The sequence below is a fragment of the Aquarana catesbeiana genome, linkage group LG05 (assembly GCF_042186555.1).
Source record: "Aquarana catesbeiana isolate 2022-GZ linkage group LG05, ASM4218655v1, whole genome shotgun sequence".
In the NCBI taxonomy this organism is placed as follows: domain Eukaryota; kingdom Metazoa; phylum Chordata; class Amphibia; order Anura; family Ranidae; genus Aquarana; species Aquarana catesbeiana.
Window position 1 is genome coordinate 537532291 of NC_133328.1, and position 13882 is coordinate 537546172.

General features: G+C 45.6%; 1 protein-coding gene across 4 annotated transcripts in view; it reads right to left on the reverse strand.

The window, feature by feature from the left end:
* TRPA1 (transient receptor potential cation channel subfamily A member 1) overlaps positions 1 to 13882 on the reverse strand; it is a 321861-nt gene that overhangs the window by 251243 nt on the left and 56736 nt on the right. For 2 of the 4 annotated variants that reach the window (XM_073631792.1, XM_073631791.1), the window contains exon 1: positions 316 to 743. In XM_073631792.1, the coding sequence (XP_073487893.1) occupies positions 316 to 549 (234 nt within the window). In that variant the 5' untranslated portion in view covers positions 550 to 743. Of the gene's footprint in view, positions 1 to 315; positions 744 to 13882 lie in introns of those variants that run through there. The other 2 variants (XM_073631794.1, XM_073631793.1) reach the window with 2 other exon arrangements.

Consider the following 13882-nt stretch of genomic DNA (forward strand, 5'->3'; position numbering starts at 1 on the left):
TACAACACTAAAGTTCAGACCAAAATGAGGGACAAATGAGGAGGAAAGAGGGACTTTGTTACAAATTAGGGACAGTTCCTCAAAATCAGGAACAGTTGGGAGGTATGTCGCATGGGCAGCTTAATACTTCTGCTGTCTAAAGCTACAATCTATAATTCAGCTTTTTTATTCAAGCATTTTGCAGCTGCACAGTTAACCCAAAATCTTTAACACACGTGTGCAAATATTGCCAGATTATTTTGTTAATCCACTACAACTCTGCAACTTCATGATCCACACCAGAGCAGTATAAACACATACGCGTGTCCTACATACCTTAAATATGTGCTGAGGATCTGCTTGAATTGAGGTGCAGCTGTCAGTGCGTAGGATGACCCCCTCATACGGTGTGTTGTCCTTCTCTTCAATAGTAGAGAACATTCGTCTGATTGACTTCTTCATGTTGTACAGTGGAGTCCAAACTGGACAAAGCTCTTTTCTTCTTCCTGCAAGGTGACAGAGAGACTCAGAACTGTGACACGCGTCCAACACTCTCCCTGGGACAAACATCAATTTATTTATACATTCCTTCGTATTCCAGGACTTGACCTCCAACGTCTGAGACCTGAGGAGGCAGCCAGCAGGAAATCACAGAATGCTGCAATCTCAGCCATGTGTATTCTGTTTGCAATAACAGCTATTGTACATAATGTATGATAATGTAATGGGTGGTGACATTGGAGAAACACCCACTGCACTTTTCTCCCCTTGATAGCAAGAAGTAGAGAATGAAGGAAAACTGAGAAGGAGCCAGTCAGCAGAGCTGCTTGTGAAGCAAGTACAGACAAGCTGTGTGCTGCCATGAGGCGTTCAGTGCTGTTCTTACAATGTCTCCATGCTGACATAACACATACATTATACAATTTTCTTGTTCAACTTTCCTTTAGATTTACCAAAACCGTATAATATGAGGTCAAACCTAAGCCCTTTCAATTTGTATGCAATCAGGCTGGCCCTTGCACTCCATAGTTGAATGTCAATCTAAAGGAAATTCAATAAGAAAATTGTATAGTGTATGGCCAGCCTAAGTGAAGCAAGACCACAGAGTTGTGAAGCAGAAAAGAGACAAACTTTCACTTTTTTTTTTAATTTGCGCTGCCATTGCTGAATAACTATCAGTAGTAAAATATTTGTTTTGCTGCTTTCAGTTTATAGTGGACCAGAACTCAAGATATAGAGAATATTCTAAGGCCTTATGTACATAGGCATATGCATTTATGCTTCAAATATGCTTGATTTTTCTGCCAGAACTTGGCTGCAAAACTGCCTCTAACTTTGTGCACTTACACGCATTTATGTACATATTTATGTGTAAATGCATGGGACAGTACAAAGGACTAAAGATAAAACCTGAAATGAAGAGACGCAACTTTTATTTCATGGACTATAATTACCACAGCGTTTATTAATGGGTAACCCAAATTATAATAATTCATAAAACTTCAACAATAGATTTAGACTTTAACCACTTCAGCCCCGGAAGGATTTACCCACTTCCTGACCAGGTAATTTTTTGTGATACGGCACTGCGTCGCTTTAACTGACAATTGCGCGGTCGTGCGATGCTGTACCCAAAAAAAATTGATGTCCTTTTTTTCCCCACAAACAGAGCTTTCTTTTGGTGGTATTTGATTACCTCTGCATTTTTTATTTTTTGTGCTATAAACAAAAAAAGAGCGACATATTGGAAAAAAAAATAATTTTTTTACTTTCTGCTATAAAACATTTCCAAAAAAAGTAAAAAAACAAATGTATTCATCAGTTTAGGCCGATATGTATTATGATACATATTTTTGGTAAAAAAAAAAACATTATTGCAGCAAGCGTATATTGATTGGTTTGCGCAAAAGTTATCTCGTCTACAAAATAGGGGATAGATTTATGGCATTTTTATTATTTATTTATTTTTTACTAGTAATGGTGGCGATCAGTGATTTTTAGCAGGACTGCGACATTGTGGTGAACAGATTGGACACCTAACTGATATTTTTTATACTTTTTTGGTAACCAGTGACATTATTACAGTAATCAGTGCTAAAAATATCCACTGTTATTGTACTAATGACACTGGCAGGGAAGGGGTTAACATCAGGGGTGATCAAGGGGTTAAATGTATTCCCTCACTGTGTGTTCTAACTGTATGGGGGACTGTGTCACTGGGAAAACATACAGATCCGTCTTCCTGCATAGCAGAAAGACAGGATCTTTGTGATCTCCCTTGTCAGAATGGAGATCTGCCTTGTTTACACAGGCAGATCCCCATTCTGTCACTGCAGGGAACGATAGCGGGTGGCCGGTGGACATCGAGTCAGCTGGACCCGCTGATTGGCTCCCTCGCTGGCCAATGGGAGTGTGCGCGCCCACAAAAGCGAGTTCCCGTGCCGACGTACAGCTATGGCGATTTGCGGGAACGAGTCACCTTGCCGCAGTATAATGACGGCGGCTGGTCGGGAAGCGGTGAAAATTACATAACGATCATAACTCATTTTATTTACTAATCGTATCACATAGTCCATCCAGTACTGAACTGGATGACAAACCCCACTAGCAATCACCATGGCAAACATATTGAAAGATAGGAGGGTGGGTGGGAGCAGCTGCGATGCTGCATCCTCCAGCAGGCTCTCTTCAGGAGGCTGCTAGAGCAGGAAAATTGACGCTCTTATATCCTCTGTGTGCACTAGCCTGCCAAAATTAGCCAATAAGGGTGATGTTGCTATGCACTGCAGCCTTCTGCCATCTCCCAGGGCAACCTGTAGGAACAGAGGGGAGAGAAGACAGAACAGGAGCCCATTGCACTGTCCCATGGAGCCCAGCTTGAGCACTAGGGATCAACCGTTCTACTAGCCAGAATAATCATATATAAATGCTCATACATGTGGATTTATGTGCGTTTAAGCATTTTGCGCACGTAAATTATGCTCATAAACTCTTCCCTCAAGGCAGCTTTGGTGTATTTTTTATGCCTCTAAATGCTGCTCCTAAAATACAAATCTACACACCTTGTGTGCATGGCCACATAGATTAACATAGAACTGTGTTTAGAGGCATAAAAAAAAAAAAAAAAAATGCCAGATGCCTCTAAGAGCCCACATTTTTTCTGCCTGTGTGCATGAGGCCTAATTGTGCCTAACAAGTGCCCTAAAATATATACAGTACATCTTGAATTCCTCCTAAAATATAGGACTGAACGTTCTGATTAGGGATGAGCTGAACACCCCCCGATTCGGTTCGCATCAGAACCTGCAAACGGACCGAAAATTTGCGCGAACTTTAGAACCCCATTGAAGTCTATAGGACTCGAACATTCTAAATCAAAAGTGATAAATATAAAGGCTAATTTGCATGGTATTGTCCTAAAAAGGGTTTGGGGACCCGGGTCCTGCCCCAGGGGATATGTATCAATGCAAAAAAAAGTTTTAAAAACTGATGTTTTTTCGGGAGCAGTGATTTTAATGATGCTTAAAGTGAAAAAAAAAGTGAAATATTCCTTTAAATATCGTACCTGGGGGGTGTCTATAGTATTCCTGTAAAGTGGCACATGTTTCCCGTGCTTAGAACAGTCCCTGCACAAAATGACATTTTTAAAGGAATAAAAGTCATTCAAAACTGCTTGCGGCTTTAATGTAATGTCGGGTCCCGGCAATATGGATGAAAATCAGTGAGACAAACGGCATGGGTACCCTACCCAGTCCATTACCAGGCCCTTTGGGTCTTCTATGGATATTAAGGGGAACCCCGCACCCAAATTAAAAAAAGGAAAGGCGTGGGGCCCCCAGGCCCTATATACTCTGAACAGCAGTATACAGGCGGTGCAAACAAGACAGGGACTGTAGGTTTGTTGTTAAGTAGAATGTGTTTGTAATTTTGAACTGGTACATTTTTAACCACTTGAGCCCCGGACCATTATGCTGCCTAAGGACCAGAGGTCTTTTTCCAATTTGGCACTGCGTCGCTTTAACTGCTAATTGCGCGGTCATGCAATGCTGTACCCAAACGAAATTTGTGTCCTTTTCTTCCCACAAATAGAGCTTTCTTTTGATGGTATTTGATCACCTCTGCAGTTTTTATTTTTTGCGCTATAAACGGAAAAAGACCGAAAATTTTGAAAAAAAATGATATTTTCTACTTTTTGTTATAAAAAAAATCCAATAAACTAAATTTTAGTCATACATTTAGGCCAAAATGTATTCGGCCACATGTCTTCGGTAAAAAAAATGTCAATAAACATATATTTATTGGTTTGCGCAAAAGTTATAGCGTCTACAAACTAGGGTACATTTTCTGTAATTTACACAGCTTTTAGTTTATGACTGCCTATGTCATTTCTTGAGGTGCTAAAATGGCAGGGCAGTACAAAACCCCCCCAAATGACCCCATTTTGGAAAGTAGACACCCCAAGGAAATTGCTGAGAGGCATGTTGAACCCATTGAATATTTATTTTTTTTGTCCCAAGTGATTGAATAATGACAAAAAAAAAAAAAAATATTTACAAAAAGTTGTCACTAAATGATATATTGCTCACACAGGCCATGGGCCTATGTGGAATTGCACCCCAAAATACATTCAGCTGCTTCTCCTGAGTATGGGGATACCACATGTGTGGGACTTTTTGGGAGCTTATCCGCGTACGGGGCCCCGAAAACCAAGCACCGCCTTCAGGATTTCTAAGGGTGTAAATTTTTGATTTCACTCTTCACTGCCTATCGCAGTTTCGGAGGCCATGGAATGCCCAGGTGGCACAAAACCCCCCCAAATGACCCCATTTTGGAAAGTAGACACCCCAAGCTATTTGCTGAGAGGCATATTGAGTCCATGGAATATTTTATATTTTGACACAAGTTGCGGGAAAGTGATACTTTTTTTTTTTTGCACAAAGTTGTCACTAAATGATATATTGCTCACACAGGCCATGGGCATATGTGGAATTGCACCCCAAAATACATTTAGCTGCTTCTCCTGAGTATGGGGATACCACATGTGTGGGACTTTTTGGGAGCCTAGCCGCGTACGGGGCCCTGAAAACCAAGCACCGCCTTCAGGATTTCTAAGGGTGAAAATTTTTGATTTCACTCTTCACTGCCTATCACAGTTTCGGAGGGCATGGAATGCCCAGGTGGCACAAAACTCCCCCAAATGACCCCATTTTGGAAAGTAGACACCCCAAGCTATTTGCTGAGAGGCATGGTGAGTATTTTGCAGCTCTCATTTGTTTTTGAAAATGAAGAAAGACAAGAAAAAACTTTTTTTTTTTTCTTTTTTCAATTTTCAAAACTTTGTGACAAAAAGTGAGGTCTGCAAAATACTCACTATACCTCTCAGCAAATAGCTTTGGGTGTCTACTTTCCAAAATGGGGTCATTTGGGGGGGGTTTGTGCCACCTGGGCTTTCCATGGCCTCCGAAACTGTGATAGGCAGTGAAGAGTGAAATCAAAAATGTATGCCCTTAGAAAGCCTGAAGGCGGTGCTTGGTTTTCGGGGTCCCGTACGCGGCTAGGCTCCCAAAAAGTCTCACACATGTGGTATCCCCGTACTCAGGAGAAGCAGCAGAATGTATTTTGGGGTGTAATTTCACATATTCCCATGGCATGTTTGAGCAATATATCATTTAGTGACAACTTTGTGCAAAAAAAAAAAAAAAAATTTGTCTCTTTCCCGCAACTTGTGTCGCAATATAAAATATTCCATGGACTCGACATGCCTCTCAGCAAATAGCTTGGGGTGTCTACTTTCCAAAATGGGTTCATTTGGGGGGGTTTGAACTGTCCTGGCATTTTATGCACAACATTTAGAAGCTTATGTCACACATCACCAACTCTTCTAACCACTTGAAGACAAAGCCCTTTCTGACACTTTTTGTTTACATGAAAAAGTTATTTTTTTTTGCAAAAAAATTACTTTGAACCCCCAAACATTATATATTTTTTTAAAGCAAATGCCCTACAGATTAAAATGGTGGGTGTTTCATTTTTTTTTTCACACAGTATTTGCGCAGCGATTTTTCAAACGCATTTTTTGGGGAAAAAACACACTTTTTTAAATTTTAATGCACTAAAACACACTATATTGCCCAAATGTTTGATGAAATAAAAAAGATGATCTTAGGCCGAGTACATGGATACCAAACATGACATGCTTTAAAATTGCGCACAAACGTGCAGTGGCAACAAAATAAATACATTTTTAAAAGCCTTTAAAAGCCTTTACAGGTTACCACTTTAGATTTACAGAGGAGGTCTACTGCAAAAATTACTGCCCTCGATCTGACCTTCGCGGCGATACCTCACATGCATGGTGCAATTGCTGTTTACGTTTGACGACAGACCGCCGCTTGCGCCTCAGCGCGAGAGCAGGGGGCGACAGGGGTGCTTTTTTATTTTTTTTTTTTCTTTATTATTTTTTTGCTTTTTTATCTTATTTTTAAACTGTTCCTTTCATTTTTTTTTTTTTATCATTTTTATTGTTATCTCGGGGAATGTAAATATCCCCTATGATAGCAATAGGTAGTGACAGGTACTCTTTTTTGAAAAAATTGGGGTCTATTAGACCCTAGATCTCTCCTCTGCCCTCAAAGCATCTGATGACACCAAGATCGGTGTGATAAAATGCTTCCCCAATTTCCCAATGGCGCTATTTACATCTGGCGAAATCTAAGTCATAAAATGCTCGTAGCTTCCGGTTTCTTAGGCCATAGAGATGTTTGGAGCCACTCTGGTCTCTGATCAGCTCTATGGTCAGCTGGCTGAATCACCGGCTGCATTCTCAGGTTCCCTGTTGAGACAGGAGAGCCAGAGAAAAACACGGAAGACGGTGGGGGGGGGGCATTCCCTCCCACGGCTTGTAAAAGCAGTCTAGAGGCTAATTAGCTGCTAGGATTGCTTTTACATGAAAGCCGACCGCTGGCTGAAAAGAATGATACCAAGATGATACCTAAACCTGCAGGCATCATTCTGGTATAACCATTCAAAGTCGTGAATGGCGTACCTGAAGACAAAAAAATGGTTAACAATAAAGCACAGTAAACGGTAAAGTATAAAAAATTGCATACCTGAAAAGCAAACATGATAAAACATAATAACAATAAAACATTGCAGAATAGAATACAGTAAAAAAGAGCAGAACAAGAGAGAGAGAATAGAGAGAGAACAATAAAACGACAACTATTTTTTTTTTATTTTATATATATATTTTTTTTTTTTACACTTTTTTTGTAACTAACTTTTATAACGGTAACCGGTTCCAGGTTCGGGTCTCTCAAAATGCGATGGCATCTTGGGAGACCCTGTGAAAGTGTGCCTAGTCTGTGCAATGCTGTACCCTACGCTAATACTCAACTAATGAATGGTAGCGTTCAAAACATTCACCAATGCAAAGACCAGGATTGTCAGGACAGGAGGGACAATAATAGCGGGTGTCACGCCTATATCCGCGCTTGCTGCAGACACGACATCTTTTTTGGGGGTTCGTTGGGTAGGGGTACTCGGGAGGACATAAAGAAAATGCCTCTCATGCAGCCGACTGCATTTGGTTGGGGATGTGAATGGGGGAAGTACGGGCGCTGCAGAAGTGGTGGGTCCCCAATTAGGATTGGTGAATGCAGCAGGAAGGGCACTATGGGCACGACGGGCCTGTGTTTGTCTTTTTGGTGGCAGCGGGACACTACTTGTGCTTGCCACCTCACCAGCTTGAACTGCACTTATGGGACTCACCACGTCACCAAGTGTTACTGCAGTGCTGGTTTGACTACGACCAGGGTGTACTAGGCCGCTGGCGCTTGCCAGTTCAATAAAAAGCTACCAAAAAAACTGTTAGCGATTGCAGGGATCAGGCCTGACTCTGCGAACACTGCAGTTATGCGTTTAGTGTTTTGTAAGTGACAGTGATCAATCGATACTGCACTTGGGTGGGCTGGGCTGGGCCGGGCGGAGGGGCAAAATGCAGGTGCTAGCAGGTATCTGGGCTGATCCCGCTAACACTGCGTTTTTGGGAACCCTAAACTGCTGGGGACGCTAGTATAGATCTGATCGGATCAGATATTGATCCGTTCAGATACTATACCACTAAGGGAGGTGTACGGTGCGTGCGTGGGTGTTAGCGGTACTGGCGCTAATCTGACGCTGCTTGGGGCTGGTGCTTGTCAGTTCACCAAAATACTACCAAAAAAACTGTTAGCGATCGCAGGGATCAGGCCTGACTCTGCGAACGCTGCAGTTATGCATTTAGTGTTTTGTAAGTGTCAGTGATCGATCGATACTGCACTTGGGTGGGCTGGGCTGGGCCGGGCGGAGGGGCAAAACGCAGGTGCTAGCAGGTATCTGGGCTGATCCCGCTAACACTGCGTTTTTGGGAACCCTAAACTGCTGGGGACGCTAGTATAGATCTGATCGGATCAGATATTGAACCGATCAGATACTATACCACTAAGGGAGGTGTATGGTGCGTGCGTGGGTGTTAGCGCTACTGGCGCTAACCTGACGCTGCCTGGGGCTGGTGCTTGCCAGTTCACCAAAATGCTACCAAAAAAATGTTAGCGATCGCAGGGATCAGGCCTGACTCTGCGAACGCTGCAGTTATGCGTTTAGTGTTTTGTAAGTGACAGTGATCGATCGATACTGCACTTGGGTGGGCCGGGCGGAGGGGCAAAACGCAGGTGCTAGCAGGTATCTGGGCTGATCCCGCTAACACTGTGTTTTTGGGAACCCTAAACTGCTGGGGACGCTAGTATAGATCTGATCGGATCAGATATTGATCCGATCAGATACTATACCACTAAGGGAGGCGTATGCTGCGTGCGTGGGTGTTAGCGGTACTGGCGCTAATCTGACGCTGCCTGGGGCGACGCATATCACCGCCGGGCGATCAGGGGGCTAAACCTTTATTCGGTAATAAACGGCGGGTGCCCTGACACTAAAAAAAATAAACAAACTAACCAGCGTCACCCGTAACAGTTATACGGTGATCAGTGGTGAAAGGGTTAACTAGGGGGCCATCAAGGGGTTAAAACATTTATTAGGTAGTATATGGGGGTCCCTGTCGCTATAAAACGCTGACGGCGAACCTAAATATTTAGGTCCCTAACTAGCGTCACCAGCGACACTAATACAGCGATCAGAAAAATGATCGCTTAGCGACACTGGTGACGGGGGGTGATCAAGGGGTTAAAACTTTATTGGGGGGGTTAGGGGGGTATCCTAGACCTACAGGGGGCTAATATTCACTGTCCCAACACTGTAACTGTCACAAACTGACACCAATGCAGTAATCAGAAAAAAAAAAAAAAAAAAAAACTGCTGGTGTCAGTTTGTGACAGGGAGGGGGGGGTGATTGGGGGGGGATCGGGGGGCGATAGGGGGGGGGGAATCGGGGTGTTTTGTGTGCCTGGCATGTTCTACTGTGTTGTGTAGCGTTGGTGCACTCACAGTGAAGTCTTCTCTCCTCGGCGCTGCAACGGAATACCGAGCCGAGGAGAGATGACATCATTTCCTTTGCTGCTGTTTAGCATACAGCAGCAAAGGAAGTGATCTGATTGGCCGGCGGCGATCGCGAGGGGGGGGCCACGAACGGATGGCCTCCCCCTCACCTCTGATCGCCGCTGGACAAAAGACGACCGCCTCGGGCACCGATCGGACCCCCCACCCGCGGAAGGCAAATCACGTATATGTACGTGATTTTGACTGTCCGTGCCACCTTGCCGACGTAAATCGGCGTGAGGCGGTCGTCAAGTGGTTAAAGTGTAGCTCCAGCCAAAAAAAACTATTTTTAAGCCTTTTGGAAAACATAGGGAAGGGTTATCACCCCTGTGACATTTGTTTTGCTGTCTGTGAAGCTCTTCAGAAGATTTCACCTCACTTTCTGTCCCAATGACAAATGTTTTTTGACAATTTGGGGTTTTTAGTGAAACAAGGATTGGTGATAAAGCATCAGTGGAGAGGAGACACATTTTTTCCAATATTAACTCTTACAGGAGAGAATTTCCCTTTCTAGTGGTAGATTTCATCTCACTTCCTGTTGTCTCCTTCCGTTTGCAAGTAGGAGTCGTTTGTAAGTTGGATGTTTGAAAGTAGGGGCCTGCCCTATATACTCTGCAGAAATTGCAGCCTTAGGTGTTGGTGTTGCCATAACACTGTAAGCCCTCACAGTTACTCTTGGTGGGCACAGGAATGGGCTCTGCTGTGAAACATTAGATCAAGAATTGTAATTACATGCCCCTGTTGAACAGGGTCAGAAAAATTGGGCCTTTGGTGGTGGTGCTGGTGCCATAACACTGTAAGTCCTCACAGTTACTCTTGGTGGGTGCAGAAACGGGCCCTGCTGTGAAATATTAGATCAAGAATTGTAATTACATGCACCTGTTGAACAGGGGCAGAAAAATTGGGCCTTTGGCGGTGGTGGTGCTGGTGCCGCAACACTGTAAGTCCTCACAGTTACTCTTGGTGGGCGCAGAAACGGGCCCTGCTGTGAAATATTAGATCAAGAATTGTAATTACATGTCCCATTACATGTTAAACAGGGGCAGAAAACTTGGGCCTTAGGCACTGGTGCCACAACACTGCAACCCCTCACACATGCTCTAGTTAGAGCGCAGGAACAAGCCCTGCTGCAAAGTATTGCATCAAAAATCGTAATTACACACCCCTGTTAAACAGGGGCTGAAAAACTGGGCTTTAGGCACTGGTGCTGGTGCCACAACACTGCAACCCCTCACAGATACTCTAGTTAGAGCGCAGGAACGAGCCCTGCTGCAAAGCATTACACGCCCCTTTTAAACAGGGGTTGAAAAATTGGGCCTTAGCCACTGGTGGCGGCGCCCAGAACCAAAAATATTCTTACAAGCTATCAGCATGATCATTGAGGAGGAAGAGGATAATTACTCAGCATAACAGGATAGTCACTCAGCATCAGCATAGGCAGTCTTGAAGGGATCTGACATTTCAAAAAAAATTATTCGGTTACATATGCATCAGGTGCTTGGTAGCTGGTGGTGATCCTAGACTGATTCATTTTTATGAAGGTCAGTCGATCGACCGAGTCGGTGGACGGGCGCACCCTGTGATCAGTTACAAAGCCTCCAGCAGCACTGAATGTGCGTTCCGAAAGAATGATGGATGCAGGACAGGCTAGTAGCTCAATTGCATACTGTGCAAGCTCTGGCCAGTGATCCATCCTCAAGACCCAGTAACCCAGAGGATTTTCGGTGGGAAAGGTGTCCAAGTCAGATCTTGCCCCTAGGTATTCCTGCACCATGTAAAACAGACGCTGGTGATGATTGCTGGAACCCTTGGGGCTGTGAACTAAAAAATTGTCTGAATGCATCAGTCAGACGGCCACCTTCTCCACCACTCCTTCTTTGACTGACCGAAGCCTCAGCAACACGTTGTCCAGGAACAGGAGTTTGTAACTTCCCAGTGTCTTGGAACGTGTTGCGCAGACCTTTCTGAAAGGCCTCCCGAAGATGTTTCACCCTCTGCTCCCTCTGCAATGGCAAGATAAGGTCCGCAACCTTACCCTTGTAACGTGGATCAAGGAGGGTTGCCAGCCAGTATTGATCGCTCTCCTTGATACCACGAATACGAGGATCCTTCCGCAGGCTTTGCAGGATCAGGGAGGCCATACAGCGTAGGTTTGCTAAGGCATTCGGTCCGGAGTCCTCTGGGTCACTAAGGACGACAAGATCCGCAGCCACCTCCTCCCAGCCACGTACAAGTCCATGGGTTTCTTGGGACAGTAAATGATCCCTTAAAGACTGCTGCTGATGCTGAGTGCCAGGCTCCACTTCCATGCTTACACAATCCTCCTCTTCCTCCTCCACCTCCTCTTCCTCCTCGTCTTCTTCCTGTGTGATCGGAGGGCACGCAGGAACACTGTCTGGATAAAGGGGGCCTTGAGAGCTAAGGAAGTCCTCCTCTTCCTGCCTCTGTTCTGCCTCAAGTGCCCTGTCCATTATTCCACTCAGCGTGTGCTCCAACAGGTGGACAAGGGGGACAGTGTCACTGATGCATGCACTGTTACTGCTCACCATCCTCGTGGCCTCCTCAAATGGTGACAGGACAGTGCATGCATCCCTGATCATCGCTCACTGGCGTGTGGAAAAAAAAAACTCCCCTCACCTTGTCCTGGTACCATAGTCGCACAGGTACTCATTGATGGCCCTCTGCTGCGTGTGCAGCCGCTGCAGCATGGCCAACGTTGAGTTCCACCTGGTGGGCATGTCACAGATTAGGCGGTTCTTGGGCAGGTTAAATTCCTTTTGGAGGTCAGCCAGCCGAGCACTGGCATTATTTGACCTGCGGAAATAAACACAGACTTTCCTGGCCTGCCTCAGGACATCCTGTAAGCCCGGGTACCTGAACAAGAACCGCTGTACCACCAAGTTAAGGAGGTGAGCCAAACAGGGCACATGGGTCAGTTGTCCCTGTCGGAAGGCAGAGAGGAGGTTGGTGCCATTTTCGCAAACCACCATTCCTGGCTGAAGCTGGCATGGTGGCAACCACCTCTGAGCCTGCCCCTGCAGAGCTGACAGAATATCTGCCCCAGTGTGGCTCCTGTCCCCCAAGCACACCAGCTCAAGCACCGCATGGCATCTTTTAGCCTGCGTGCTTGCGTAGCCCCTTGAATGCCTACAGAGCACCGCTGGTTCCGAAGACAAATCAGCACAGGAAGAGGCCATGGAGGAAGAAGAAGAGGAGGAGGTGGAGGAGAGAGGTGTGGCAGAATCACCACTAGTAGTATTTTGGAGGCGTGGTGGCGGAACAACCTCCAACACTACTGCACCCTATCCTGCATCCTTCCCAGCTGCTGTCACCCAGTGCATGGTGAAAGATAGGTAACGTCCCTGTCCATGCCTGCTGGACCATGAGTCAGCGGTAATATGCACCTTACCACTGAACGCCCTGTCCAGCGAGGCCAAGACATTGCCTTCCACATGCTGGTAGAGAGCCGGAATCGCCTTCCATGAGAAAAAGTGGAGTTTGGGAACCTGCCACTGAGGAACCGCACACTCCACAAACTCACGGAAGTGGGCAGAGTCTACCAACTGAAAAGACAGCAGTTGAAGTGCTAGCAATTTAGCCAAGCTAGCATTCAACCGCTGGGCATGTGGATGGCTGGGAGCGAACTTGTTTCGGCGGTGCAGCAGCTGAGGCAGGGAAATTTGCCTGGTACAATCTGACATTGGTGTACCGATAGCAGATTGCCCCCAAGTACTTGGCTGTGACACACCTAATTCTACACCTTCATTCCTCTCAGTGCAGGTCTCAGAGAGGACTGAAGGTATAGTGGGGTTGGAGATCCCAGCTGATGAGGAGCAAGGAGAGGTCCTCTTTGTTCTTTGGTGTGGGTCTTTTAGGTGCGCTTGCCAACGAACTGCATGGCAGGTCAACATATGTCTGGTCAAGCATGTGGTGCCCAAGCGGGAGATGTTTTGGCCACGCGAGAAACGCTTGAGAAATACGTTGCAAATAGCAGCGGTGGGATCTGATGCACTCGTCTCAAAAAAGGGCCACACCAAAGAACTTTTGGAATAACATGCAGAGACAGCAGTGCCCTGCATATGCGGAGCTCTGCGGTGTGATGCAGTCGGTGTTCTGCCCTTAAGCTAGCCCCTGGAGGGCATCCTGCCTCATTAGTGATGTGCCTCCTCCTCCTCCTCTCTCCTATCAGGCACCCACGCGGAGTCAGTGACCTCATCATCCCCTCCCTCCTCATTACTGGAGCAAAGCTGGCAGTATTTTGGGGCAGTATTTTGGGCAGCTGGGGGAACATGACTGCCAGATTGCTGTCCTTCTTGGGCACCCCCTCTCTCTGGGCTCACGTTACTGCCTTCCTCTAGCTGGGTACCATCAT